Source organism: Chlamydomonas reinhardtii, chromosome 9, assembly GCF_000002595.2.
Source record: "Chlamydomonas reinhardtii strain CC-503 cw92 mt+ chromosome 9, whole genome shotgun sequence".
Taxonomy (NCBI): Eukaryota; Viridiplantae; Chlorophyta; class Chlorophyceae; order Chlamydomonadales; family Chlamydomonadaceae; genus Chlamydomonas; species Chlamydomonas reinhardtii.
Genome location: NC_057012.1, coordinates 6,560,642 through 6,586,583, shown reverse-complemented (window position 1 = coordinate 6,586,583; position 25,942 = coordinate 6,560,642). Strand labels below are relative to the sequence as shown.

Sequence of the window (25,942 nt, the reverse complement as noted above, 5' to 3'; positions counted from 1 at the left end):
AACAAGGGGTTAGGGGAAGGTTGAAGTGAAGACATCCCTCAGAAACGCCATGGCAAACAAAAGCGTCCTAGCCTGAGACTTACCGCTCCCCGGAGTTGTCCCTCCTCTTATCTTAAGTTCTCTTTAAGCGCGCCAACCCCCTCCCCGCACCCTCTTCCATATCAGCCAACCGTAGGAAACAAAGTGCCAGACCCGATGCCCCGAAATCCCCGGCCCCGGGACCCTTGAGTTCCCTCCATTCTAATGCCACAGTGGTGCCAATCAACTCCTCTTGATGAGCGCTATCACGCTGTTCTGAGACTTCGGTCACACGCGGGATGCTGTCCATGGAAATTCCCTCGACCCAGCCCACCCGTGCAGCAGCCCACCCCGGGCTCAACTCCCTGCCGTAAGACGAATAGACAGTGTGTTACAAGATAGGACATACCTATGGATTCATGGCTGGTCACGAGCGTGCGAAAGGTACCGCGCGCTTGTTACCAAGCGACCAAACGAGCGCGTGCGCACCTTTGGTGAAGTGCCCAGCTAGCTGCAGTTTGTGTAGAAAACAGCTTGAGCGTTTTGAAAGTGCTGGTGAGAGAAGGGAGACGCGGAAGGCGAGTGAGTTTCAGCAGCAAGCGAGCAAATCAGAGACTGTCCAGTCGGCTGTTTGATTTCCTGAAGGCTGTGTCTGTTAACAGGCAGAATAAGATGCCGTTGGCTTTCTGGCCGCATTCGCCTGGTTCCAGCTGGTGTGGTCTGGTGATCCGGCGGCGTGGCAGCTGCCAGGAAGGGCCGAGCGGCGCCTATTAGGCCTGCCTAGGCCGTCGCGCCTCGACCTGTGACAGCCCGCCGCCCCGCCTTGCGCCCCGCCACTCGCCTCAACATCACCGGCGCGCCGGCCGGGCGCGGTACTCGGGGAAAACAGAGGCCTCCGAAACCGGGGTTCACCGTCCAAAGCTGGTCCGTAGCTGGGAGGGCAGGCCGGCAGGCCGAGCGATCGATTGATTATTCGGATGGCGGGCACAAAGGAGGGCCGCCCGCCGCCAACAAAGTAGTGCCTGTAACTGTAAGCATTGGCAGTGGCTTCTTGATTCTCATACAGTTTCAGTTCATAGACCGGCAGTGTAAAGTCGCCATCGCCGAGCACAGCTGACAAAGCAGGTTAGTACTTTTTGTATTCTGTATTAACCTGTACATAAACTGCAATACCTGTGGAACACCTCGCCCTGCGCTTACATTTCCTACGTTCACGATAGCGATCCCCGGGGCCCTTATAATCAACAAGCTCAAATCCTGCTTCTAGCGCCTGCTTATGCACACTACAGAACACTTGTATGCAGTACTGTGTGTTGCACACCAGCAAACAAGTCTGGGGCCCAAGGAGCGCGACCCTGTCTACGATGAGTAATCTCAACACTGCGCAACGCAATACTTTGTAGACTTTATAATAATCACGTAGCATGGCCTAGAACGACAACGGCGGACGGCAGCTCGCTTGGGTGAGGCGACGCACCTTCACGGGGGACGTGTGTTTGTCCGTGTGTGGGCGATCGTGTGCGTGTGCGTGTGTCCCTGCGCCGCTGTGCGTGCGCGTGTGCGTGGGTGTGGGTGTGGGCGTGGGCGCGGGCGTGGGCGCATGTGCGGGTGTGTGGGTGTGCGTATGCGTATTCTCTGACTGAGAACTCGCATGGTATCAGCTCAAAGCGTCTACAACAGGGTTTTGCTGTCGCGGTCAACAACCATACGTTTGCCCTGCCGCCTGCCTGCGCTTTGCACGGGGTCCCGATACGGTAGTTTGCAACTGCGGCTTTTGCATGCAAACATCTGCTCACAGTTCCCCAACGGCCTTATCGTCATGTCAAACTTCGTGTGGGCGCTCTGCATTGTTGCATGCGCTGCTGGCAAGGGCGCTTTTGCGTTTTGATGATAAGTCAGGTTTGGGGGCGCACAGCACAAAGACATGCGTGTGCAAAGACATGCGTATGCATATCTCGCGGCGTGACCTTGATGGGGACAGGCTTGTCACCATGCCCTTGGTAACTGTTTGTGCAGGTGGTAAATGGAGGCGCATGTGCGGAGCCGAAGGAGCGGGATGAGGTATCCAATGGGACAAAGGAGCAAGCATACCGTAGGGTGTGAGGACAGCGTCAGGCACGGGCCGGCAGGGAGCCGCTGCTACATGACAAGGGCAGGACAGGACACGCAACGGTGTCTGCAGACACCACACAAGAGCAGCAGGCGGGGCACTGGGCGGGTGTGGTTGCTTGGTCTGGGCTGGGCGCGTCCGAATTCGGATGGCTGGGCTGGTCCGAACATTTGCATCCAAATCTGCAACGGACAAAATCACAAAAGCGTGTGTGATACTCTGTATGACCTCGGACTGACTTGGGACTCGATTCGGATCAGCCGCTTTCCCCGATTGACCTTGCCGCCTCACCACCCACCGCCGCTGCAAGCGGGTGTGGTTACAAGGCGGTGCACATCTTCGTGGTGCGTACGAGGTGCACAAGTTCGTTGTGCGCCTTCCTGCCTTGTGGAAACCGGGCGCCCGGGCCGGCGGGGTAGCCCTTGAACGGCCATCAACAAGCGGTCAGCAATGCTCTCTCAAGTGCCATCATGCGTCCGGAAAGATCGTGACCGGAATACCCAGGCAACATCAAGGCCCGATTCCGGCCCAAACCCGCCGCATGATTAATTACAGCATCAACGCAACCCCATGCCTAGTAGTGTCATCATTGGCGTGCCTGGCCCGCCAGGCGCGTTCTGTCCTCCTGGACTACACACAGCGCAGCCGACGAAGTTGCGTGCTCAGCTGTGCCGGTATCGTTTTACACACATACACACTCGACCCGCCCCAAAACACTATGCGCGCCCTGCACCTAGCACCGTGCGTTGCTCACACCACACCAGGTCTAGTCACACCGAGCCATGCCCGCGCCTCATTACGTCCTGCTCCACTCCCGTTTACTTGGCGTCGAAGTGGCAGACCTGTGGACGTTCCCAGCGGCGAACGAGGCAGGCGGCAGAGGGACAGGGGCGCTGGCGTCAGTACCGCAGAAGCAGTACCGTTTGCCCCTACCGTGCGTTTGCTCGTTTGCCCCTTAGCACGCTATGCTGTCACGCCAGGGCGTGGGACAGGACATGGCGTGGGACCGTGCAGACCCGAGGAGACCAGGGAGCGCCCACGTCCTCAGCCCCCACTCACCGGCTTGCCGTGCTGCTCGATGGGCATCCTGCGGTTGAGTGCACCGCATGGGCGTGTGGGGCAGACGAACTCAGGGCCACGGCATGCGAATGCGGTCATGCAAGACTGAGCTCCCCACCTGACAGTCGCAACACATTTGCACGTGGCCCAACGCGCATGTGACACCACCCATCAGCATCGCTTACTGCCCCGTGCACCACTTTGTAGAGCCCCCTTGCTCTGCCAAGCTGCCGCGTACTCGCTGTTCTTGACGGCACCCAACCCTCCAACCCCCCTTGCCCGCCCCCCTCACCAGTAGCCCTTCTCGTGGTCCACCTTGACCCAGCCGGGGTGCTCCTGGCTCTTCCAGCCCTGCAAGCGGCAGGTCGAAAACCTCGCCAACGACACGTGATGCACGTGCGGCCCGACACACGGGCAGATGTTGACTCCGAAGCGTCTCAGCCTCCCCCTCTTTCTCCCGCCCGGCCTGCCACTTGCCTCCCATTCCACCTCTCAATCCCTAATCTCCCCCAACAAACCGCCGTCCCTCGGCCACCCCATCCCACCCCATCCCACCCCATCCCACCCCACCCCATCCCACCCCATCCCACCCACCAGGAACACGGCGCCGTTGCGCGGCCAGTCGGGCGCCGACACGCTGGCGTTCATGTCGGGCTTGGAGCGCCAGAACATGCCGCTGCAGCCGTTGGCGCTGGCGTCAAGACGGATCTTGATCTGCGCGTCGGGTGTCGGATGGAAAATGTTGATTTGATATACATGTGGGGAAGGTGGTCGTGTGCGTGTGCGTGTGGCGGTGCGCGGGTGTTGTGGTGGTGGTATGGGGAGCATGAGGTCAGGGCGTGTGTGATATGGGCAGGAAGAGGGTGCAGCGAGGGGCCGAGGGCTGCGCAGTGCAGGGCATGCAGCACAGGAGCCTTGAGCGGCACATTCCGAAGGAGTCACGGGTTCATGGTGTACCGCATGTGCTTGCGCCGGTTACGCATTTGTGAAAACGGGTGCGAGCGGGTGCACGCAGCCCAGCGAGGAAGATTCTGAGGATGCCTGCGGGGATGCTTAAAGCGACCCCGTTGACCGCCAACCAATGTGACAGCAGCTATCTACCTTAGTCTCTGCCGTGAAGTTATCCTTGGAGGCCATGGTGCGGACGCACAGGTTGCGGCGAGCAGCAATGGGGCGAGAGAGCACAGAAGCGCGGGTCTGGCAGAGCATAATGTCACAGTATGGATAAATGTGAAGGCGTGTTGAGGTTGATACCACTCTACTAGTGCGTTTGAGAAATTGAGTGGCGACAACCTAAACCACAAACCTTGTGCATGGCACTTGCCGACGCGGCCCATGCGAGCACCCCCCCCGAGTGGCGAGTTCCACGTCAAGCACAAACCCATGCCTGTATGAGTGTATGTAAGTGTGCATGTGTTTCTGGCCGCAGGCATTGGGTGCCTGCGCTTGGCCGGGTCTTGGCACGCGGCCTCCCCTGCGCCAAGTCGCAGGAGTCCACCTCCCCTGCGCCAAACTGGGCTCGCCACGCCCAACCCAGATGCCTACACGTGTAGAGCTCTGCCTCCAGCGGTACTTGATACTTCACGAAGCCCCCGCCCCAGGCCCGCCACGCGGCACCCATCACCCTCCATCACCCATGTGCAACCCCTCTCCCGCTCCTGAATTGCGCAAGAGCCTGCCGCTCTTGTCTTGTGCACACCCGCTGCCGCAGCTCGCACAGGTCGCGTTACAAGCTCTCATCAACCTCTCATTCACACGTCGGCGCATCCACACGCCCACGCCCGTCTCACAGGCCCAGTAGCAAAGGGGCCCGCCATCAGCGAGCCCCGCCATCTGCAACCTCCCTTCCAAATCCCAATCGCCTTGTCTTCCTTCACTCCGGCCCGCCGCCCTCCTCCGCCTCGCCAGACATGTCGATCGTCACCCGCTCCCCCGCCTCGCCCGCCCCCGCCCCCGCCGCTCCTTCACCTCCCGCACCACCGGCCGCCGTGTCATCAAAGCCTGCCGCGCCCGAAGCGCCGCGGGCTTTCCGGGCTGTCCGCTTGGCGAGCACATCGCGCGGCGCCGCGGGCGGACTGAAGTCTTCTAGGCGAACGTAGTTGACCGACTGCGAGGACGAGCGGGAAGTGCGTGGAGTGCGGCGTTGTTCAAAAGATGCGGAAATCAGGTTGAGAGAAGCAAAGAGAGCGCGACATATTGACGGCTTGATAACACTCTGCCACTGCGCCGTCCTCCGCCTGCCACTCTTTATCCATTCCCCAGGCCCCACCTAAAATACCCAGTCCCCAACCTGTCCAGCCTACCAATCCCCCAACCTGCCTCTCTCAAACCATCTGCGCCACCGCCCTGCCCCACCACCACCATTGCCTCCCTCACGCCTCCCTCCTCCCTCCCCTTCCCTCCCCTCCCTCCTCCTCCCTCCCCCCCGCTCTCACCTCCACGCGGCCCACCGCCACCACCACCGGCGTAATGACGCCCACGCCGCGCATCTGCTGCCGGCAGCTGGCGCGCACCGCGAAACGACCCAGGTGCGGGTAGCTGCGGAACGGCTCCACCACCAGCGGCCGCAGCGGAGCCAGCTCCACCTGGGGTGGGCAGGGGGGCAGGGGGGCAGGGGGGGCAGGGGGGCAGGGGGGCATGGGAGGAGGGGCAATGTTGGGGTGCAGGTGTGAGGTTGGAGAGGGATGGGGTGGGAGGCAGGTGTGTGTATTTGTGTGTGTGTGTGTTAAAGAGCACAAGGAAAACGTTGCGCAAAGACAGTGTATGCGATGCAGCAAAGAGACGGTTTACGGATGTTACCTGAAGTTACCTCGCATACCTGCTGCGGTGAGCCGCCGGTCTTACCAACCGGAAATCGCGCAACCCCCGCTGCTGTGTGTGTGTGTGTGTGTGTGTGTGTGTGTGTGTGTGTGTGTGTGTGTGTGTGTGTGTGTGTGTGTGTGTGTGTGTGTACGTGCGTGTCTGTAGATGTGGCTGATAGGACGAAGTTCAGCAGCAGCGCAAGCCGCGCGTTTGACCATGAGGAAGGGCGGGAAGGCGGCAGGAGGAGTGGACAGTCGGGTCACTCGGGTGACAGGAGTCCGCATGTGTTTAGGTGACCGTGTGCACGTGCGCATGCCCCGTTTGAGACCCAATCTCATGGCATGCCACCTGACCCGCCCATCCCCCAGCGCGGCAGTGCGGCAACACGCCGTGTCACCCACCCACCCCACCGGCACCTCAATTACCCACCCACCCACCCACCCACCCACCCACGCACGCACCTCTGCAATGTCTCCCTCCCGCAGGTACTTGACATCCGCCTCCACCACCTCGCCTGGAGGGAGGAGAAGGGAAGGGGGATACCATGCATGAATGGTTTAGACGATACGATGTTGACAGGGGGACGGGCGGGGCTGGGGTGTAAAAGAGGTAGCAGAACTTGTTATGTCTTGGAGTGGCGTGGTATAAACGCATCAGTACGCGGGGTAGAGGGGGGGCGCACGGTATATCGCCGTAGCATGCGGGCCCCGGTGTAGGTCAGGCCTTGTAGTGGGCCGTACAGTGTACATCCGCATGACATAATGCGAGTTTTTGTGCGGGAGGGGAGGGAAAGGCCACTGTAAACACAGGACACGGCACACATCACGTTGTGTATTGTATGTACAGCACTAGATCGGTCAGCCGCTTAAACGTCCTGTGCGTTTCCCAGCCCCTCGCCCACACCCGCCCCGCCGCCGACGCCGCCGCCTCACCCTTGGTGTTCAATTTGCTGGCCCGTAGCAGCCGGCAGGGCGCCTGCAGGTACACACAAACACACATGGGGCGCAGCAGGGGTTAAAGGGCGGTCACGCGTTTGTTTAGTGTGTTGGTGGCACAAGGAGGACGCTACGCGCACGCGTGCCCGCGATCGCGGAGGAGTTGGTGCGATAGGGAGCTCCAGGGTTTTCCGACGCACGCAGGACAGTGTATTGGTCAGCGCGTGTGCTTGCACGTGCCGGCCACCGCCTTCCCCCACCACACTCACACCCCAGACTGCAAGCAGCCATGATCACACCCACGCACGCCCACGCACCTGGGCTGTGTGTATGGCCACCAGCGGCACGTACCTCCCCACCGCCATGCCCGGGGGTGTGGCGGCGGAGGGGTGGGGCCGCTTGGAGGTGGGGTCGCGGTGGACCTGAGGGTGTGGAGGGTGGGTGGGGTCACGCTCATGACTAGTCAAGGGAAGGAAGTGGTAGGTGGTGGGGTAATATTCATGACTAGTCAAGGGAAGGAAGCGGTAGGTGGTGGGGCCACATTCATGACTGATCAAGGGAGGGCAGTGGTAGGCGGTGGGGGTGGGGTGGGGAGGGAGGGAGGGAGGGAGTCCAGACATGAGCGGCGTAACGATGCCAGTAAGCCTGCCCCTTCGTGGACTGTACCGTACTGATGCAACCATGCCGTACAGCCCTGCTTCCAACTTCACTTCTTAAGTAATCACAAATGTAAGCCCCCATTGCACTAAGTTCAATTTAGTTTGGGCTGGTATCTACACCCCCCGCCCAACCACCTCCCTGACCCCGCCGCACCGACTTCCCCCACCTGCACTCGAGCGGTGAAGGACGCAGCCACACACGCCGGCTCGCCCCCGCCCCCTCCCCCGCCGCCGCCGCCTCCTGCTCCTGCCGCACCACTGCCGCCGCCGCCGCCGCCGCACAGCACATGCCCCCGCCGCAGCGCCGCCACCGGCAGTCCCCTGATGGCCACACCCACGAAGTCGCCCGCGACCGCAGCCTGCGCGCGTGCGTGTCAGAAAAACACAAGGGGTAAAGGGTTTTTGTATTGCAAGCGGCCGTGCTTGGCAACAGACAGCGGGGGGCGCAACGTGATCGTTGACATTGTGCATGCAGAGTGCCGTATGTCGTGATACGGTAGGTGAGTCACTCTTGCCAGCTCAGCTGCCGAAAGCATGGCACGTAGACAATAGACAGCAACCCACCAGCCTCCCCCTTCCTTCCTTCCTTCCTCCCGCACACAAACACACACACACACACACACGCACACACACACACACACACACACACACACACACACACACACACACACACACACACACAACACACACACACACAGCTCACCGCTCTGCTGTCGTGGAACGCCTCAATGGAGCGAATGGGCAGCACCGGCGCCGTGGAGGCCGAGGCCGAGGCCGGCACAGGCGGAACCGCAGCCCCCGGAGCCGGCCCTTGCCCAGACGCCCCAGCGCTTCCCGCCGCGGCCGCAGTTGCCACAGGCGCGGCGGCCGCAACAGCGACAGCAGTCGAAGGCCCCCCCGCACCCGAGCTTGACTCAGCCGCCGCGCCGCCCGGCCCCGCCTCCACTCCGTCCCCTGCCGCCGGCGGCGCCGCCGCTTGTGCCGCCTCTGCAGATGCATGGGAGGTTGGCGCCGGCTGCGCTGGTGCCGGCGCAGCCGCCGGCGCGCCTGCCTGCTGCTGCGGTTGAGGTGGCTGCGCCGACGCTTGCGCCTGCACCTGTGCCGACGCCTGCGGCGCCGCCTGCGGCGCCGCCTGCGGCTGCTGCTGCCCCTGCTGCGGCAGGCCGCGCGACCGCGGCCCGGGCAGGAGGGTGGCGGCTCCGCCGCGCCGCAGGCTGCCGCCGGCGACTCGCCCCACCGGTACCGTGCCGATGCCGCCCACCTTGTACACGTTCTGTGGCGCGCGACAGGGACGAACGAGAGGGCAAGGAATGGGCGCCGGTAAAAAGTGCGCGGCATTTGCTGGATGTGGCGTAAAGTACTCGCACCCTGGCAATACCCTCGCACCGCCTCAACACCCACACCCACATCCACACAAAATACGCCGAAACCCTAGCACACAAAGCCACAATATCAACCAACACCCACACCAATACCAACCACAAAGGCGCAACCAGCGCGCAACCACCCGCGAGCCCCCACGCACCAGGATGGGCAGTCGCAGCGGCAGCTCCGACGCCGCCACGCCGCCCGGCGCCGCCGCCGCCGCCGCCGCCGCCGCCGCCGCCGGCCGGGCTGTGGCCGCCGCCGCCGCAATGGCCTCCAGAAGTGTGGGCCCCGAGTACCAGGGCATGCGGGCGGGCGCGGCCTTGACCAGGTTGTCCCCCGTGTAGCCGCTCACTGGTACAAACACCAGCGACTGCGGGGGGGGGGGGTTACGTTCATGAGAACTTAAGAGATGAAGGCGCAGCCAGGAACAGTAGGGGGTGAAGGAGTGCGGGAGCTGGCTGGTGATGTTTGGTGGGTTTTGGGTGGTGTACCTACCCGCCCCTCCCCCCCCCGCTCCTCGGCCCCCATACCATACGTATTATCGCTTGCAACTAACGCATCTGCCTGTGCTCCGCTCGTTTTCGTTTGTTTTGGTTTAGTTTGGGCTGGTATTTACAACCCCCCTCCGCCTCACCTCCCCCTGCCTCCTCCCCCTCCCCCCCTGCTCCTCGGCGCCTCACCTCCTTGCGCTGCCGGATCATCTTGGGCAGCACCGCACACGCCTCGTTGAAGCGCGCCTCCGCCGCCTCCGACTCGTACGCCACATCCAGCTGGTTCACCGCCACAACCTGGGCGGGAGATAATGGATAAGCGGGTCATGTGCCCGAGCTCAAGAAAGAGAAAAGGTGAGCAAGCATGTATTAAAATTTGCAAAGGATAGGAGGGACACAGGGAACCGCAAAGCAAGGCCCAGGCTGGCAATGCAAGGGAAACAAATGGGATGTGAGCTGGGGAAGGTAAACGCGGGAGTACGCGGCTTGAGATTGTGGAGATGACACGGTGACGGGACCATGCAGGACAGTGAGTACGAGGGCATGCGTGCAAGCACCGGCACGGCCGCACGGGCGTGAAGCGCGGGGTGGAGCGCTATGCGCCCCCACGCTGTCCACACATGGAATGACAACTGAACAAGACAACATGGAAGGACAGAAACACGGACACCGCGAATGCCAGTCCGCCACCGACCCCAAGCACCAGCCCTGAACCTCCCGAAACACAAACGCACCATGGATGCATACATCCACCCATTCAACCCCAGCCTCCCCAACCCGGGCCCCGCGCCCCATGCCACCAAACCCCGGCTCCCACGCCCCCCCAAAACCCCGGCCCGCACGCCCCCAGGCCACGCTCTCCTCCTCGCTCTTTTGCACTTGGTTCGATTCAATTTGGGCTGGTATCTACAACCCCCCAGCCCCCCAAAAACACGAAACCCCGGCCGCCCCGCCCCCCTACCAGCGTCTTGTGGTTTGCCGCCAGGTTGAGCGCCAGCAGCGCCAGGTCACGGCCCTGCGCGGCGGAGGAGGCGGACTCCAGCACCGCGGGCCGACAGTCCACCACCAGCACCGCCACGTCAGCCTGGGGCAGGGGAAGGCGGGAGGCGGGGTGGCGGGAGGCTGTGCGGTGTGGTGTGGTGCGGTGTGGTGTGGTATGGTGTCGTGTCGTTTGGTGTGGAGAGTCAAATTCCAGGCTGGCGGCAAGGGGCGGGGGAAACCTACACTTGTTTTCCTGCACCCGCACCCGCACCTGCACGCACTCGCATCAGCACGCACCCGCACCAGCACATACACGCATGCACATCCACACTCGCACGCCCACCCGCACGCATCCGCACGCCCCTTAACCCCTCCCCCCCCCACACATACACGCGCCACACACACGCCACACACACACACACACACATGCCCACACACACACACACACACACACACACACACACACATGCCCACACACGGCATCTCCACACGCCCACACACCCAGACCACACCTGTGTGATGGCGGCGATGGTGTTCCGCAGGTAGTCTGGGTGGCCGGGCGTGTCAAGCAGCGTGAGCGACAGGCCGCCCTCGCCGCCCGCCGCCTCCAGCCCAGCCGCCGCCGCCACGGCCGCGGCCCCCGGCGGCGCCGCCACCCGGCAGATCTTGAGATCCACGCTCATGGCGCGGTCGCGCTCCAGCTTGTGCCTATCTAGGACCTGGCGGGTGCGAGCGGCCAGATAGACGGCGGCGGCCACGCATGGACGGGCAGGGGCGCGGGCAGGGTGAAGTGGATGGGATGTGGGTGGGGTAGGAAGTGGCAGTGCGTGGGGCTGGGCAGGGGAGGGGGTGTGCGGCGCGTCACACGGCCCTGGTGTGAGGTCCTGCTGACTGGCTGACAGCTCCACTCGCTGTTACGCCCCCTCCCACCCCTCCTGGGTCCTCCTCAAGCGTGCGCTTGCTCCAGAGCCATGCAGCCCACGAGGCAACGCCAACAGAGCCCCTACAGCACTCGGCAGCAGCCCCTGCTCGCCCCCGACGAGCCTCACCCAAGCGTAGCGCGAGGCGGGCCGATTGCTGGTGTCCCTCTCCACGCGGTCCAGCAGCCGCTTGTCTAGGCCCCCGAGCTTCATAATGATGTGCCCCGCGATTGTGCTTTTGCCAGCCTGATGGTGCCCTACAAACACCACCGCGGCGTGCGCCGGGCCCCCAGAGGGCTGAGCCTCCGCAGAGCTGCCCGGCGCGGCCATGTTATCGGTCCTGGCCCTTGCAAAGCAGCGCTTTCAGATCAGGAGAAGGTTTTCCAACATAATGCAAATCTAAAGCATAGCATGAATTGGCAACACGTCCACGCGACGGGTCGCAACGGCATGGAGTCGCATGGGCACAGTGAAGTGGACTCAAACATTTGTCAGCCAAACTCCATCAGGACCATTCCGCTCATACACATCTCACGCACCGACCTCTGTGACATAAGAAGCGAAGACTGAGAGGACTGTAAGGACAGAGATCGCGACCTAGTTCAGTCGACAAGCGCATTTGCGCCCAGCAATCATGGGCAGCCGGATTTACATCGGCAACCTGCCCGCTGACATTGCGGAGCGGGATGTCCGCGACGAGGTGAGGTTTCTTTCGGCATCATGGCCCGGGACTGTTTGTTTGACCAACCTTCCTCTCCTTTGTGCCCCACAGTTCGAGCGCTTTGGTCGCGTTCGCACCATTTGGGTGGCTCGCAAGCCTCCTGGTGAGCAAGCGGCGCGGGCGGGGGGTCGTGGCGGGAAGGGTGCGACCACCGAGCCAAAAGGGCGTTCTGCGCTGGTCGTGTGTGGCCCTTCTGTCTGAGCGAGAAGGTTTATCCCAGTCTCGCTGAAATCTGTGCGTCTAGCTGCTGAAAAGGCCGGCGGCCGGGTTAAGCCATAGAGCTTCCCTTCAGGCCATTCCTGACATAAATATAAAATCACACACTGCGTGTATGTTATCCAGGATGTGTTGCGGACCTTTTAGTGCCTGAGCCGGAACACCTCGCTTCAGCATGCACTACAGGCCAGCAAGCGCGCTTTCTGCTTGCATGGTGCTTTATTTATTACCGCCTGTCATACATGATTGACTTTGTTAGTCATCCGGGCCCGCAGGCTTTGCTTTTATGGAGATGGAGGATGACCGGGACGCTGCCGACGCCGTCCGCAAGCTAGACGGTGAGAGCCTGCGGTGACTTGGCGGGGGATGCCGCGTCGCCACCGACTGGTAACATACAAGATAGAACCGATACCGACGCCGGCACCTTGACGCACACGCGCACACTCCGTCTTCTGGGACTCCAGGCTTCCAAGGCTGGCGCGTGGAGTTCTCGCGCCGCGCTGACCGCGGCCCGCCCGCTCGCGGTGGCGGAGGTGGCGGTGGCTTTGGCGGCGGCGGCGGCCCAGGCGGCCCCGGTGGCCGTGAGATGCGCTGCTACGAGTGCGGCGAGATTGGGCACATTGCCCGCGACTGCCGCAACATGCGCGGTGGCCCTGCCAGCCTGCGCGGCGGCCCGCCTCCGCCCGTCCGCGGCCGCAGCCGCTCCCGGAGCCCGCCCCGCCGCAGCCGCAGCCCCTCCTACGACCGCCGCCGGTCTCCCAGGTGCGCCGTGCATGTATGGTGGGATGCACTGCACTCGACTAGGCTAACGGTGTCCCAGACGTACATTTCCGCGGGCCTCGGCGTGAAGCTACATAGTTATGGCGTGATGTACCTTTACTGATGCAACCGCTTTGTTTTTCTTGCGATCTGCAGCCCCCGCCGTGACCGGGACGCTCCGCGGGACTCCGGCCGTGATGCTCCGCGGGACGCTGGCCGTGACGCTCCTCGGGACGCTGGCCGTGACCGCGAGCGCAGCCGCAGCCGCGACCGGGATTGAGCCTCCTGTCTCATGCAGGCCTGGAGGAGCGCAGCAGGCAACGGATACCACAGCACTGCAGCGACGGACTGGGCGGCTTGACGGGGGCGCTGGCACGACTACATGCGCAGCTTGATGGACTGCAGCTTCATTTTGTCGGCGCTGTGTGCCCGGTCGCCTGGGCGTGTCGTGCGCGTGCCTGCTTAGTGTGCGTGTGTGTTTGCTTGTGTCTTGGCATTCACGTGTCGTGGGGCCATGAGCAAATGCCCCGGCCTGCTTGTGAATGGCTGGTATGGTTCAACGCGCGCTCTTGAATGCGTTTTACGGGATGTGCCTGGTAACAGCGCGGACTTGTTTGTGTATGATGGTTTGTGGCTGGCCTTGATCGGCCCGCTATATGATGTGCGCGGCACTGTTTGTTTGTTCGGAGATGGTAGTCGGACCATAAGTATCACCAAATGTGGTCGGAGGTTGATTCGTGCTTGATTCGGCCTGAAGTCCTGATGGGCACTAAGGAGCACGCCTGCACGCGCCCCTTTTCTCACAGGGGCCTCTGCCGTGCGCGTCACTCCCGCCCGCATCGCTTCGCACCCACCACCCACGTCTGCTGCCACTGCTGCGCCTGCATCCGCTGCTACTGCCCCGTGCTACTGCTTCGTTGGCCCGCGACTGCTGCTACTGCCGCGTCTCGTCTGTGTCGTCTGAGTCTTCCGTCCGTTCGTCTCGGCATGCTTGGGGGCTTCTTCCTACTCTCCTAAGTGATGGTGGCTGCCTGCGCGGGAACCGACGTGGCTGCAATGATCGAGATGACGACGCCATGTGAAGTTGTGTGGCGTCTGCGTCGGCTTCGGGTAGTGCGGCTGTGCCATGGGTGGCGCTTCGCCCTGCCTCCAGTTCGTGGATGCGACGGACGTGTCGGCGGAGGCGGCCCGGTACGAACAGGTGAGGACTGGCGAGGCAGTGCAGCTGGGTCGGGCGTGTGATGCGTGCGGTGCTGGGTCGTGTCAGTAGGTTTGCGGGCAGTGGGGCACCGCCATAGAGGGGTGCTGCGACTGGCGTGGATTGCGTCTTCATGCGGAGCCCGCGGCTGTTTGAGTCGCAAGCTACAACTTGTAACGATGCCTTATACCTACTGTTGTGTCTTTGCGCCTGGACGGGGGGGTCAGCGAGCCCTGAGGAGCGTCGTGCCGGTACGCCACCTGGTGCAGTATGGACTGTACAGCGGTTCCCTTGCACACGTAGAAACAAACAGCAGCTCCATCTTTGTCGAAGGACAGCCGAACAATAGCAAGGCTTGGAAGAATGAGATCAGGGCACGGGCGCACGAGAGTGTGCGAACCGGCGTGGAACGGGCGCAGGTGGACCGATGGTCGCAGGGAAAGTCTAAGGGGCCTGCCGAGCGTGCCGATGGCTCCCGTCACAGCTCGCAACAAAATCAAGTACACTGCATGCATATGGCGAACCCATACGCACTCAACTCAAGCACAGTCACTACGTTCGGTACAGCGTGTTCACAGCTCGGACTTTGCCGTTGCATTTCTTTTGGCTCTCCAGCTTGTTCAAAGCTTGTGTTGGCCTGTATAGTTTGTACTGGCCATAGCAAGCATTACTCTGTTGCCAACTGTTAGCGAAGCGCTAGTCAACGTTCTGGTTTGCTGTCAGCGACGCGCAACGCACGCCAACCCCGGCCTTCTTTGAGGCCAACATAGCAGATGCGTGAAAGAGCCCGAAGCGCAAGTCGGTGAGGCTGCCGACTGTTTGAGTTGCGGGTTCCATTCGGCTGTTCAGCTGGCACCAGCTTGCGCTTGGTAGTGCAGCGCAAGGATTCCCACCATGTAGTTTCTTCCTCATTGTTTGACGAATCAACCCTCGTAACAGGTCGCGAAGGGATGAGCGGCGGACGTCACAGTCGGTCCGGGGCTCCCACGACTCCCAGTCCGCAGCGGGGAACCTCAGCCCTGGGCGGCACCATGGGCGGCGAGAGAGCGGCGGCGGCGGCTTCTTCAAAAACCTCTTTGGCAGCCGTAGACACCGGGACCAGTCCCCACAGCCATACCCAACCGGCTACCCGGGCGAGCAGTACGACCCCGGCATGATGCCGCCGCCCCTGCCCCCACCCCCGGCGCCCGCTTCCTCCTCCCCAGCCTCGAAGCTCAAAGCCCTCCTCAGCTTTGCTCCGACACGCAACGCCAGCCCCGGCCGCGGCGGCAACGTGCCGCCGCCGCCACCAGGCATGGGGCCGCCTGGGTTGGGGCCCGTGGACATGCCGCGCGCCGCGACGGATGACATGCAGATCAAGAACCTGCAGCACCAGATGCAGCTGATGCAGGCCCAGATGCAGGACTACCAGACCATCAAGACGCAGCTGCTGCAGGAGCAGCGGCAGGCGCAGGAGTGGCGCGAGAAGTGGAACTTCCAGGACCTGAAACTGAACCTGATGGTGGATATGCTGGTGCTGAGGGTGCTGGAGCTGGAGCAGCCCGGCGTGTACGCAGCAGGGGGCGGGGCAGCCGGACAACCGCAGGGCCGATAGGCGGTAGGCGGCAGCTGCTGGGCATGTCGGCGGGATTGAAGGCGTGGCGTGCGGCCTGCGCGGGGCGCGGGATGCCGTGGGGCCTGTGCGGACGCTCGGGGCCGGTAAGGCTGTGGCAACGCAGCCGTTGTGGGCTCCCATGGGAGCGCGTAAGGGTGGGAACGGCAGGTGGGGGTGTGGCGAGGCTGTCGCCGTGGGCTGCAGCGGCATACAGACGCGGTGCCTATGGGCTCGCGGAAGGAGCACGGGCGTGTGCCGTGTGGGGTACAGTACACAGACGGTGCGGTCGCATATGCGCATGGGGGTGGTCATGCAGTGACTGGCCTGGCCTGGTTCGGACTGGGAGTGGTGGCGTCCAGGCGAGGCCAGTTGTGTACCTTACGCGACAGGTCAAGGCATTGAGGCCGGACAGCTGAATGAGACAGGCTACTTAGCTGGGCGGCGGCGACGGGAAACTGGAAGGGCGGTCCAGAAAGCAAACAGTGGCATGCAGAGGCACGATGTAAAGGAAAGATGTACCATACGCGACACTTGCCAACTTGCAAACGTGTAACTGGACAATTGGGAAGGGTACGGATGCAGCCCCCTGATGCCGGATGCACCCCTGGCCGGATGAGAGAGGAATACAAGATGAAGGGCTTGTGACTGAGCAAAGGAAAGGAATCTCCTCTGAATCCGGCTGAGCGGCTAAAAGCGGGTGCACCTCCTCAAGGCTACGGTATGCAGCACTCTGGTGATCAGCACGTCCACGATCATAAGCTGCGCCAGGGATGCGCACTGTCAAACCCAAGCCACTGCCAATTACAACACACTTACACACCAGAGTCTGAACGTCATCGGCTCACCGTACAGCAGCGGAAATACACCTCCCGACACCGCACATGAGGTTGTGGTGCAGGGCCAAGCACGCGCGTGCTTGAGGAAGTCGATTTGATTCACGACGTACGGACGAAGCCTCCCCACCACCTGCGCCCACAGCAGAGCCCTTAAGGCTTAAGGCCCTGAATGCAAGACAGCTTTCATTCAGTAGAAATGGCTCTTCAACTGGCGTATATGACAGAGCACGCCAGGGCCGGGTATCCGGGTGCTCGGCCGCATGGCACGGTTTGGGCGGTTTGCACTGAGCAGCCTTGGTCCTCCTAGCTTATCCATAAAAAAACGAATCATCACCCATACCTTACTGTAATTGCACTGCCCGCCCCACTTTGAGACAGTTTCAAAATCGATCTCGAGAATTGATACGCAAACTGCTGTGGTAGAACGGCGATGGCAGCCTCTGCACTTCAAGGCCATCGGTATGTTGAGCTTAAACCAGTCACGGAGGGCGATGGCTGGGATGCAGAGGCGCTGCTAAAAGCGATTAGCCCAACGACTCTTCCGCCGGGCGATAACGAGGCGCTTGAAAAGGTAAAGTTGCGAGTGACATATGTAACCTTATATTGGAAAGTGGAGGTTGCGGCGTCGTATGTGTGCGCAAGGCTGAAAGGTCGGTGCAGGGCGCTGGCTAGCCCAGCCCAGCACTTGGTGCTGCCAACCCAGCCTTGGCCTTGGGCAGCGTCTCGTCCGCCAGTGCCCGCTGTTTTTACCTGGGGCCATTCAGTCCTCCGAGCCTGGCATCCCGGCTTGCTTGTACTACCATGGCTGTGGCGGGCCAGGACACATGTGGAGCTGACGCCGCAACCTGCACATCGTTGCCTCACATCCTCCACCCTCCCCAAACCCCCCAAACCCCAAACCAAAAGCCGGCCGGCCAGGTTGCTGCACGTTGCTCCAAGCGCCAGCCCCCAAAACCCTCTCAAACCCACACACCCACACACCCTCACCCGAACCCACATCCCCGCATCCCCAAACCCCACGTGTGCCATGCCACATAGGCGGAGCTGAAGCGCCGCGGCTGGCGCGACCCGCGCGGCCTGTTCGGCTACTCGAAGGACTCGCCGTACAAGGACTTGTACATCTACTTCGACGCGGCCGACCGGAGCTCGCCGGTCAACGTGGCGGCGTCCAAGGCACGTGGGCTGTGTGGGGTGGGGGGATGGGGGTGTAGATACCAACCCAAACTAACCCAAGCCAAACGGGCGGGGTTATCTCTGCATCGTGTGCGCTGTCGTGTGGTGCGACAGATGAGTGTGGGCAACGGCGGTTTACAGAAGTGCGTCAGGAGATGCCGGCCATGTGCTGGGGCACATGTGGTCCTCGCATCCGGCGTGAGGGCACACGCGCGGAGGGAGGAGAGGGAAGACACGGCTGGGGGGGAGGCGTGGCGGTGTCACTGTAGATGTATGATTTCGCTGCCCGGAGTTGTGCAATGTCGGCCCGGGTCAGGGAGCGAGGAAGCAATTTACCAACGCTTTTTATATGGTGAGCCCTCTCCGCATCCCACCCAAACCACAGGCGTTCCGCTGCTACGGCCTGGACGGCAAGCAGGGCGTGATTGACTGGGAGGTCATCCGGGGCCCGTGCGTGCTACTGCGGGGGGAGCCGCCCAAGATGACCAGCTTCACGTGAGGGCGGCAACGCGTGCATGTGTGTATTTCTAGGCGTGTGTATGCAAGGGGGAGGGATATGTGTGTGTGTGTGTGTGTGTGTGTGTGTGTGTGTGTGTGTGTGTGTGTGTGTGTGTGTGTGTGTGTGTGTGTGTGTGTGCGTGTGTGTGTGTGTGTGTGTGTGTGTGTGTCCATGTGCGTATGTCCATGTGCATATCACAAGGTGTGTGACTGCCCATGCTCCCGCGCTGCTCCCTGCTTGCAGCACCGGCAAGCTGGAGCAAATGGACTTCCCCTACCACCCGCTCATCACGCCGCAAGAGCTGGTGAGGCAAGATGTTTGCGTCACGGCTAAATGCATTGCGATTGCGACAGGAGCAGCCGCGAGGTGCACTCAGGGTTTACGGTTCTGGCAGGACGGTTACGGCATGAGCCAGTACAGTACCGGCAATCGGCCACAGGAGTTCACAATAGTTCCCCTGGCACAGCCAAGCATCCACGCCATGCAGAAGCACGCAACATATCACAAGATGCGCATGCTCATGCACGTGCACACGTGCACACATGCGGACATGCAGGTGGACACGCTCCGATTCTTCCAGAACCGGGACGCGCACAAGGTCGCGCTCAAACGCGACGCCACGCGTGAGTCGCTCGTATCTCATTTGCATGATGTGGCGAAGGCGATGTCTGGTGTAGGCATTGATGTAAGCGCGCGGCGGTCGGGAGTGTCATGGCGACATTTGCGCTTGCACTTACACTTGCACTGGGTCGGTGCTGCACCCACGTGCTGCAACCCCATGCAGTCCGTTCGAAACCTCCTCCGTGCTCTGTGCGCTGGTTCTGGGTCTTGGTTTAGTTGAGATTGGATGGACTACCCCAGCCTCAGCCACCACACCCCGCGACACACCGCACTGCACCACGCGCCATACCGCACCTCACACCTTCACTCCCATGAGCATTATCGCTTGCAACTGGCGCCTCTACCTGTCCTCCGCTAGTTCAGCTTTGGCTGGTACTTACAACCTCCCCGCAATACCAACACCAACCCCGCCCCTCACCCACCCACCCCCACAACCCCAGGCTCCATGATGGACATCCCTCGCAACCACCCCATGTGGGGCACGGCCCCACCCGGCGCCGCGCCCACCCCTGGCCCCGGTGGAAAGGGCGGCGCCGCCATGAGTGCCGCCGAAATGGGCGCCGCTATGAGCGCCGCGATGCGCGCCGCCATGGACGCCGCACAGGGCGGCGCGAAGGGCGCAGCACAGGGTGCCGCCATGGGCGCCGCCATGGGCGCCGCGATGCGCGCCGCAATGGGTGCTGCACCGGGCATCAGTGGCGGCAGCGCGGGCGCCGCACCGGGCGTCAGTGGCGGCGGCGCGGGCGTGTATGTGTCGCCTGCTGGCACGAGGCCGCTGGACAAGGTGGCGGGCAAGGACGCGCGCACGTGCGGTGGCTGCGGCAAGCCCAACAGCATCGCGTGCGGCCTCAAGAAGTGCTCCGCGTGAGTGGCGGCGGTGGTGCTGGTGGGGGCGGTGGGGGCCGTGGGGGGCGTAGGGGCGGTGGGGGCCGTGGGGGGCGTGGGGGCGGTGGGGGCTGGCGAGGTACCTGGCCTGGTAGTGGGGTTGTGGGGCAGTGTGGAGTGCGTACAGTTGCGTGAAGAGCGTGTGCGGCGAGTGCGGATGTGTGTGTATGTGTGTGGCCTGGCGAGGCGGCATAGGGGTGCAGACATGTGCGCCGCCGCACTTGCCACCACGGGGTTGGGCAGGGCGCACCTGCGAGGCGGTTTGCTGGGGGGAGTGTGCCGAGGTTGGGAGGGAGGGCTGCACGAACCCACCACCGGTCCCTCCCTCCTGCTCTCCCTCCTTCTCTCCACACCTCTCCACTCCACTCCACTCCACTCCTCTCCATTCCTCTCCACTCCACTCCACTCCTCTCCACTCCACTCCACTCCTCTCCATTCCTCTCCACTCCTCTCCACTCCTCTCCACTCCTCTCCACTCCTCTCCACTCCACTCCACTCCCCTCCACTCCTCTCCACTCCACTCCACTCCCTCCCTCCGCCTCAGGTGCAAGTCGGTGTGGTACTGCGGCCTGGACTGCCAGCGCAGGGACTTCCCCAGCCACAAGAAGGAGTGCAAGGCGCTGGCGGCGGCGGCGGCTGTGGCGGCGGCGGCAGAGGCGGCGGCGGCGAAGGAGACGTAGTGATGGAGGTGACGGGAAGAGAGGCTGGCAGCGCAGGGCAGCGGCAGCAGCGCAGGGCAGCAGCAGCGCAGGGCAGCAGCGGCAGCAGCGCAGGCGTAATGTGCGAACTGGCGTAGGGGCACAGGGAACAGTCGCGCAGCGGCGCAGCAGCTGCCAGGGTGACGACGGGGGCTTTAAGTGATGGATAGCATTGGTCCATGGGTTACATGCTGTGTGTGTGCGTAACGTGAAATTTACGGGGTGGGACGCTGCGGCATGTGCGTATGTACGGCTATGTAGAGTAGCTAGCAAAACAAAGCGCTCTGTTGAAATGCGTTTGCGCGTCCGCTCCTTGCCGCCGTTTGTGGTCGTGACAGCGGTAGACCCCGGGCTGTGCAGCGGGGGTGCTGTGTTTGGGTGCTGTTGCTGTTCACTTGGGGTTGATCACTTATCACGTTGCTGTGCAGATACCGTTCTGTTGGGCGCAGCAGGCAGGCGGCTAGGCATGGCAGTTTGGAAGTGCCAGGACGCCCCGCCCTTTGCAGAGCGCTGCACGGCTTTGGGGTTGCGGTTAACGAGTGCTGCGCACGTGCTTGTCACTCATCAGACCCACCCCGTACTCCAGCCCCCGCACGAAAGCGGTACACATGTAACAGGTGGCTGGTCAGGCGCAGTGGCGCACCCCTGACATGGCCATGCTATGATGGAGAACCATCTCCGGGCATGGCTACGTGTGTGTGTGTGTGTGTGTGTGTGTGTGTGTGTGTGTGTGTGTCTCGGGGACTCGGGGTTGCAGTCCGGTCCGCCTACCGGGACCCGCCACATCGGCAGCAGTCTCCCCACGCCCCACGGGACGCAGCAGCCGGGCAGTGTCTTTCACCTGGTTTCACAACACGTTACCGGCGTCACCATTTGGTAACAAATCCGACGCACTGCCTCCTGGTCAGGACTATCAGGACTCAGGACCGCTAGGGGACCGAAAGGGGACTGGGAGTGCCGTCCGGCCCGCCCCGCCGCCGCGCTTTGCAGCCTTGGCCCCTCCCTCTTTCCCTTTCTCCTACCTCACCACAGTACGGCACTGTACGGCAGCCATCCCGTATACGACAGCCGCCCTCACCAGCTGCCCGCCACGCCGCCGCCCGCAACCCCCACCGCATTTACGCCGCTCCACCGCACGCCCTCCGTCTCCAGCCACGCGGCCCGGAAGCGCTCATAGTCATCCGGCCCCGGCCCCGCCCACAGCGCCTCAGCCCCCGCCTCCTCCACCACCTCCTCCACCTCCCCCTGCCGCTGCTCCTGCCCTTCCTGCGCCCCTCCTCTCCCCCCTGCGACATCCCCGCCAGCACCACCACCAACACCAAGAGCAGCAGTCCCCGCCCAGCTGCCCGGCAGGTCGCCAAAGTCAGCTGCCAGCTCCCATGCCGACATCTCCACCGCGACCGCCCCTGCCTCTCCACCGCGACCGCCCCTGGCCGCCGCCGCCGCCGCCGCTGCTGCTGTCCCCGCCGCCGCCGCTGCCGTTGTGGCACCCGCTCTTGATGTCGAGGCGGCGCCGGACCCAGCCCCTGCAGGCCCTGCCCCTCCTCCCCCGGCCGCCGCGCGCCACACGGTCTCCACGAATGAGACGTCGTCTGAGTCCAACAACAGCTGCGGCGGGGAGGGGGTGGTAGAGGTGGGGTGGCAGGGGTGTGGGTATAGAAGGGGCACGGTGCTCACGACTAGCTAACACCCAGTAGTGAGGTATTCGACAGCGATGTGCCACATTTAACAAAGCTTCGGATCCTGTCGGCGAGCGGTCGTAAGCTCTTGGTAAGCTCCTTCGCAATGCTCACTCACGCACACAAAACACAGCCATGTCTTGTACGGCATGCAACGTGGCCACACACATGCATAGAGGCCCCCACCAACATGTCCACGATCCTCCCCTCCCCCCCCCACCCACACACACACCCACACCCCACACGCACCTGCAGATTCAACTCGCACGCGCCCTCCAGCCCACATGCGATAGCGCCGCCGCTCCCACTCCCACTGTCACCACTCCCACTGCTCCCACTGCCACTGCCGTTCCCGCTCCCGCTGTAGCTGTAGCTGCTGCTACTGCCGTCGCTGCTACTGCCGCTCCCCGCCGCCGCCAGGGTGCAGGGCGCACCCGCCAGCGGCAGTAGCTGCCGCTCCAGCACGTAGCTGTAGCGCGGCCCGATGTCGAGCAGCAGGCTCTTGGACCAGTAGCGAGGGTAGGCCAGGACCTACGGAGGCGGCGGGCGGGGGGGTTACATTCATGATTAGTTAAGGAAGTGGTAGACGGTAGACCATCGACCGTCTTACAGGGGGGGGGGCGGCGGGTGGGGTTGCTGCGTGTGTGGGCGTGTCGCCGCACGCTCCATCTCAACATTCTGCTATCCACGCAAGCGCACGCACACGCTCACGTTAGAAGGATGTTGGCATGGGAGCTGGCGAAGCACGCCCGGCCAAGCGCCGGTCGTGCCGTCGGGTCACAGGTGCGTGTCGTGGGGCTGTGTTTCAGGCCTCGTCCCCACACACTGAACCCCCTCCCCCGCCCCACTTCATCAACATCCCCAACCCAACCCGCATACACACCTCACCCACCCCTTCCCCGCCCTCCTTCAACCCCCCCATGGCGTCATGCCCCACCAGCGTTGGCGCCCCAGCTACCCCGCCCCACAGCCCCACCCAAAGCCCCGCCCCCACCGCCCCCCCTTCCTCACTGACTGTTTCCTTACGGGATTGAAAGTTAACACCCCCCCCCTTCCTCACCGCCGACTGGTTCAACGTTCACCCCCTCCTCACCGCCTGTGTGCCGCAGTGCATTCGCTCCACCAGGAAGCGCCACTTGCGGCGCAGGTTGGCCACACTCAGGGACAGCACCTGCAGGAGAGGCAGCGACACAGACAGGAGGTGGTGATGATGGAGGCGGAGGTGGGGATGGAGGCGGGGGCGGCGGAGCAGGCGGGGGTGGGGAGCGGGGGCGGCGGGGCCAGGAAGGGTATCTCAGGGAAGTGCCGTTGGGGAGGTGGGCGGGAGGGGAGCAAGGGCACAGCTGCGTGTCAAGCCATACCTGCAATTTCCCTCCCCCTCCCCCTCCCCTCCCCCTGGGCTGGTATTTACAACACCCCCTCCCCTAGCCTCCTTCCCATCAAACTTCACCACCCATCCCGTGACCCAGCCCAGCCCACCCCACCCCACCCCACCCCACCCCACCCCACCCCACCCCACCCCACCCCACCCCACCCCACCCCACCCCACCCCACCCCACCCCACCCCACCCCACCCCACCCCACCCCACCCCTCCACCCCGTTTTAGCTTGGTTGGTTTAGTTTGGGCTGGTATTTACAATCCCCCCCGGTCTTCGGTAACGAGGTTGTTCCTCCGCAGTCTGCAGTCTACGTCTTCTCGAGTTATTCAACATGCATGGAACACCCCCCCCCCCCCCATCCGCGCCCTCACCTCTGGGCAGTCGCTCACCAGCTGCCGCGCCTGCTGGCCGCTGAAGCCGCAGTGGCCCGTCAGGAACCCCAGGCGCGACTGCAGCGTGCCCGGCACATCGCCTGTAGAGGTGGTTAAGAGGTGGTTAAGAGGCGGGTAAGAGGTGGTTGAGAGGTGGTTAAGAGGTGCGTGGTTAAGAAGTGGTTAAGAGGTGGTTGCCGGTGCGTGGTTAGAGGTGGTTGGAGGTGTAGCACACAGGGAGCGGCTTGACACCTGTGTGTTTGTGGGTTCGTGTGTTTGGGTATGGTGTGGTGTGGTGGAGGGGTTGTTAGCACGTTGCATCTGGTGAACGCTGCAGGAGGCTGATATGCACGGGTTGGAGGCATCCATAGGGACTAGATGACAGGGATGGGTCCTACACCAAAACTTGCCAATGGCTTTGCAAGTCCCTGTAAGATTTCTGGTGTACACTATACTGTGCTCAAACACAGTCTGCAAAGCCCTTTTGACGTTTGACCCGGTTAAAGCTCACAGCACAGATGGCCGCGCGGCCCTTCCTGGAGCCGTTTGAGTACGGGATCGGCCCTGACGCTGTCCTGAAGCGCGGAGACGCACAGGATATCGCAGACTGTGCTTTTAGCACATCGCCAATCAGCGTCAGCATCGGCGTGACAGCTGCGGGATCCTGTTCTTCTCCGTGCTTCAGGACAGCGTCAGGGCCGATCCAGTATTCAAAGGGCTCCAGAAAGGGAAGCGCGGCCATCTGTGCTGTGAGCTTTAACCGGGTCAAACGTCAAAAGGGCTGTGCAGACTGTGTTTGAGCACAGTGTGGTGTACGTCAATAGTATTACAGGGAAATGCAAGGCTAGCGATTGGCCAGTTTTGGTGTCGAGCCCTCGAGCGGGCGCGGAATGGTCCCTACGCGGAGCGGCCCATCCCGACTGCCTCTGCCCACCCCTGCCCCTGTCGTCGGAAGTCTCATTCATGTATTTGTGGTGATAGCGGCGCCGCTCGGTTCTCGCGCTTCCCATGTTGCTGACTACCCCTGTCCTCGCCCTTCCCCCTCCCTCCTTCCCGTCCCCTCACGCACCAATCAGCAGTGCCGCGTTGTGTCGCACCAGGCTGCACACCTCGACCCGACTGAAGCCCGCCGCCGCCAGCGCCGCCAGCCGCGGCGCCAGCTGTGTGTGTATGTGTGTGTATGTGTGTGTGTGTATGTGTATGTGTGTGTGTGTGTGTTAAAGAACACAAGGAAAACATTGCGCAAAGACAGTGTGTGTGTGTGTGGTGACAGCACAACGAAGGGAAACGTTGAACACAAATGCGGACGCGAATGCGATTGCGCAGGCAGCGGGAAACACTTTCGGCATCAGTTGTGTTGGAAAGCACACGGGAAACCCTAACGGGAGGGGGACACGCAATACCTGTGTGGGGGGGTCCAGACACAGGGCCCCCGGGCAGCGGCACAGCAGTGCCTTCAGGCCGGGCTGTGTGTGGGGGTGGGGGTGGGGATGACATTCGTAATTATTTAAGCAGTGAAGGCGTAGCCAGGAGCAGTAGTATAGCAGGCGCGATGTCACCGATGGGGGAAGGGGGTTAAGAAGGTGGTGGAGGGAATGGGCGTGGCTGGCAGGGTTTGGCACTCCTACACCGCCACCACCTGTGCGGCTATGCGGCTACCACATACGCACCCAACCAGGTAGGGTCCACCAGTCATCCGCACATCTCCTCCCTCGCGCTGTTGAAGTGCACACAGAGGGCCCCACTGGCCCCCCACAGGCTACAACTCCACTTCTTCGAAATTTATCATGTAGCCCCACCACCCACCCACCCACCCACCCAGCCCCCCTCCTCCCGCACCCACCCACCCACCCACCCATCCCTCACCACCCAGCCAGCCCCCACCCCCCTCACCGCATCCAACATTAGCTCCGTCCTCAGGAACTCCACCGCCGGCGCCAACTGACCCCACAGGTCCAGCAGCAGCAGG

General features: G+C 62.7%; 6 protein-coding genes across 6 annotated transcripts in view; 3 read left to right on the top strand and 3 right to left on the bottom strand.

The window, feature by feature from the left end:
• Positions 1–2,383: 2,383 nt before the first annotated feature.
• Positions 2,384–4,446, bottom strand: CHLRE_09g408300v5 (uncharacterized protein). The gene is made up of 5 exons (XM_001696623.2): positions 4,289–4,446; positions 3,782–3,901; positions 3,480–3,538; positions 3,188–3,215; positions 2,384–2,970 (listed from the first exon to the last, which is right to left on the bottom strand). Exons 1-5 carry the CDS (start codon positions 4,322–4,324, stop codon positions 2,947–2,949), a joined length of 267 nt encoding a protein of 88 aa, XP_001696675.2. The 5' UTR covers positions 4,325–4,446; the 3' UTR covers positions 2,384–2,946.
• Positions 4,447–4,614: 168 nt separating this feature from the next.
• On the bottom strand, positions 4,615–11,736 carry CHLRE_09g408250v5 (uncharacterized protein). Its single transcript, XM_001696622.2, has 12 exons — positions 11,473–11,736; positions 10,936–11,142; positions 10,404–10,526; positions 9,632–9,739; positions 9,109–9,321; positions 8,287–8,856; positions 7,751–7,942; positions 7,242–7,346; positions 6,922–6,964; positions 6,451–6,503; positions 5,623–5,772; positions 4,615–5,294 (listed from the first exon to the last, which is right to left on the bottom strand). Exons 1-12 carry the CDS (start codon positions 11,671–11,673, stop codon positions 5,061–5,063), a joined length of 2,199 nt encoding a protein of 732 aa, XP_001696674.2. The 5' UTR covers positions 11,674–11,736; the 3' UTR covers positions 4,615–5,060.
• Positions 11,737–11,864: 128 nt separating this feature from the next.
• Positions 11,865–14,426, top strand: CHLRE_09g408200v5 (uncharacterized protein). Its single transcript, XM_001696717.2, has 5 exons — positions 11,865–12,043; positions 12,116–12,167; positions 12,556–12,618; positions 12,745–13,042; positions 13,196–14,426. Exons 1-5 carry the CDS (start codon positions 11,978–11,980, stop codon positions 13,317–13,319), a joined length of 603 nt encoding a protein of 200 aa, XP_001696769.1. The 5' UTR covers positions 11,865–11,977; the 3' UTR covers positions 13,320–14,426.
• A 340-nt stretch (positions 14,427–14,766) lies between these two features.
• CHLRE_09g408150v5 (uncharacterized protein) lies at positions 14,767–16,396 on the top strand. The gene is made up of 2 exons (XM_001696716.2): positions 14,767–15,039; positions 15,177–16,396. Exons 1-2 carry the CDS (start codon positions 15,011–15,013, stop codon positions 15,829–15,831), a joined length of 684 nt encoding a protein of 227 aa, XP_001696768.1. The 5' UTR covers positions 14,767–15,010; the 3' UTR covers positions 15,832–16,396.
• A 610-nt stretch (positions 16,397–17,006) lies between these two features.
• CHLRE_09g408100v5 (uncharacterized protein) lies at positions 17,007–21,169 on the top strand. The gene is made up of 7 exons (XM_043066216.1): positions 17,007–17,238; positions 17,706–17,840; positions 18,226–18,335; positions 18,583–18,643; positions 18,896–18,962; positions 19,401–19,824; positions 20,390–21,169. Exons 1-7 carry the CDS (start codon positions 17,098–17,100, stop codon positions 20,523–20,525), a joined length of 1,074 nt encoding a protein of 357 aa, XP_042921512.1. The 5' UTR covers positions 17,007–17,097; the 3' UTR covers positions 20,526–21,169.
• A 205-nt stretch (positions 21,170–21,374) lies between these two features.
• Positions 21,375–25,942, bottom strand: part of CHLRE_09g408051v5 (uncharacterized protein) — a 6,352-nt gene continuing 1,784 nt past the window's right edge. Inside the window, exons 3-9 of the mRNA XM_043066215.1 lie at positions 25,867–25,914; positions 25,377–25,439; positions 25,043–25,133; positions 23,974–24,074; positions 23,316–23,393; positions 22,472–22,753; positions 21,375–22,151 (exon numbers count right to left, since the gene is read on the bottom strand). Coding sequence (XP_042921511.1) covers positions 21,618–22,151; positions 22,472–22,753; positions 23,316–23,393; positions 23,974–24,074; positions 25,043–25,133; positions 25,377–25,439; positions 25,867–25,914 — 1,197 coding nt within the window. The 3' untranslated portion in view covers positions 21,375–21,617. The remainder of the gene's footprint in view (positions 22,152–22,471; positions 22,754–23,315; positions 23,394–23,973; positions 24,075–25,042; positions 25,134–25,376; positions 25,440–25,866; positions 25,915–25,942) is intronic.

What these genes read in the sequence shown, in the direction of transcription:
- CHLRE_09g408300v5 (XM_001696623.2), bottom strand. Translation starts at nt 4,324, where the DNA reads ATGGCCTCCAAGGATAACTTCACGGCAGAGACTAAG. An exon ending in ACTTCACGGCAGAGACTAAG is followed by an intron (nt 3,902 to 4,288) that starts GTAGATAGCTGC and finishes CCCGACGCGCAG; the next exon opens with ATCAAGATCCGTCTTGACGC. An exon ending in TCGAGCAGCACGGCAAGCCG is followed by an intron (nt 2,971 to 3,187) that starts GTGAGTGGGGGC and finishes GAACGTCCACAG; the next exon opens with GTCTGCCACTTCGACGCCAA.
- CHLRE_09g408100v5 (XM_043066216.1), top strand. Translation starts at nt 17,098, where the DNA reads ATGGCAGCCTCTGCACTTCAAGGCCATCGGTATGTTGAGCTTAAACCA. An exon ending in TCAACGTGGCGGCGTCCAAG is followed by an intron (nt 17,841 to 18,225) that starts GCACGTGGGCTG and finishes CCCAAACCACAG; the next exon opens with GCGTTCCGCTGCTACGGCCT. An exon ending in GGCCTCAAGAAGTGCTCCGC is followed by an intron (nt 19,825 to 20,389) that starts GTGAGTGGCGGC and finishes CCTCCGCCTCAG; the next exon opens with GTGCAAGTCGGTGTGGTACT.
- CHLRE_09g408200v5 (XM_001696717.2), top strand. Translation starts at nt 11,978, where the DNA reads ATGGGCAGCCGGATTTACATCGGCAACCTGCCCGCTGACATTGCGGAG. An exon ending in AGCGGGATGTCCGCGACGAG is followed by an intron (nt 12,044 to 12,115) that starts GTGAGGTTTCTT and finishes TGTGCCCCACAG; the next exon opens with TTCGAGCGCTTTGGTCGCGT. An exon ending in CGCCGTCCGCAAGCTAGACG is followed by an intron (nt 12,619 to 12,744) that starts GTGAGAGCCTGC and finishes CTGGGACTCCAG; the next exon opens with GCTTCCAAGGCTGGCGCGTG.
- CHLRE_09g408250v5 (XM_001696622.2), bottom strand. Translation starts at nt 11,673, where the DNA reads ATGGCCGCGCCGGGCAGCTCTGCGGAGGCTCAGCCCTCTGGGGGCCCG. An exon ending in CGCTGCGACTGCCCATCCTG is followed by an intron (nt 8,857 to 9,108) that starts GTGCGTGGGGGC and finishes CGCGCGCCACAG; the next exon opens with AACGTGTACAAGGTGGGCGG. An exon ending in CCTTCACCGCTCGAGTGCAG is followed by an intron (nt 7,347 to 7,750) that starts GTGGGGGAAGTC and finishes CCACACCCTCAG; the next exon opens with GTCCACCGCGACCCCACCTC.
- CHLRE_09g408150v5 (XM_001696716.2), top strand. Translation starts at nt 15,011, where the DNA reads ATGCGTGAAAGAGCCCGAAGCGCAAGTCG. An exon ending in AGAGCCCGAAGCGCAAGTCG is followed by an intron (nt 15,040 to 15,176) that starts GTGAGGCTGCCG and finishes CCCTCGTAACAG; the next exon opens with GTCGCGAAGGGATGAGCGGC.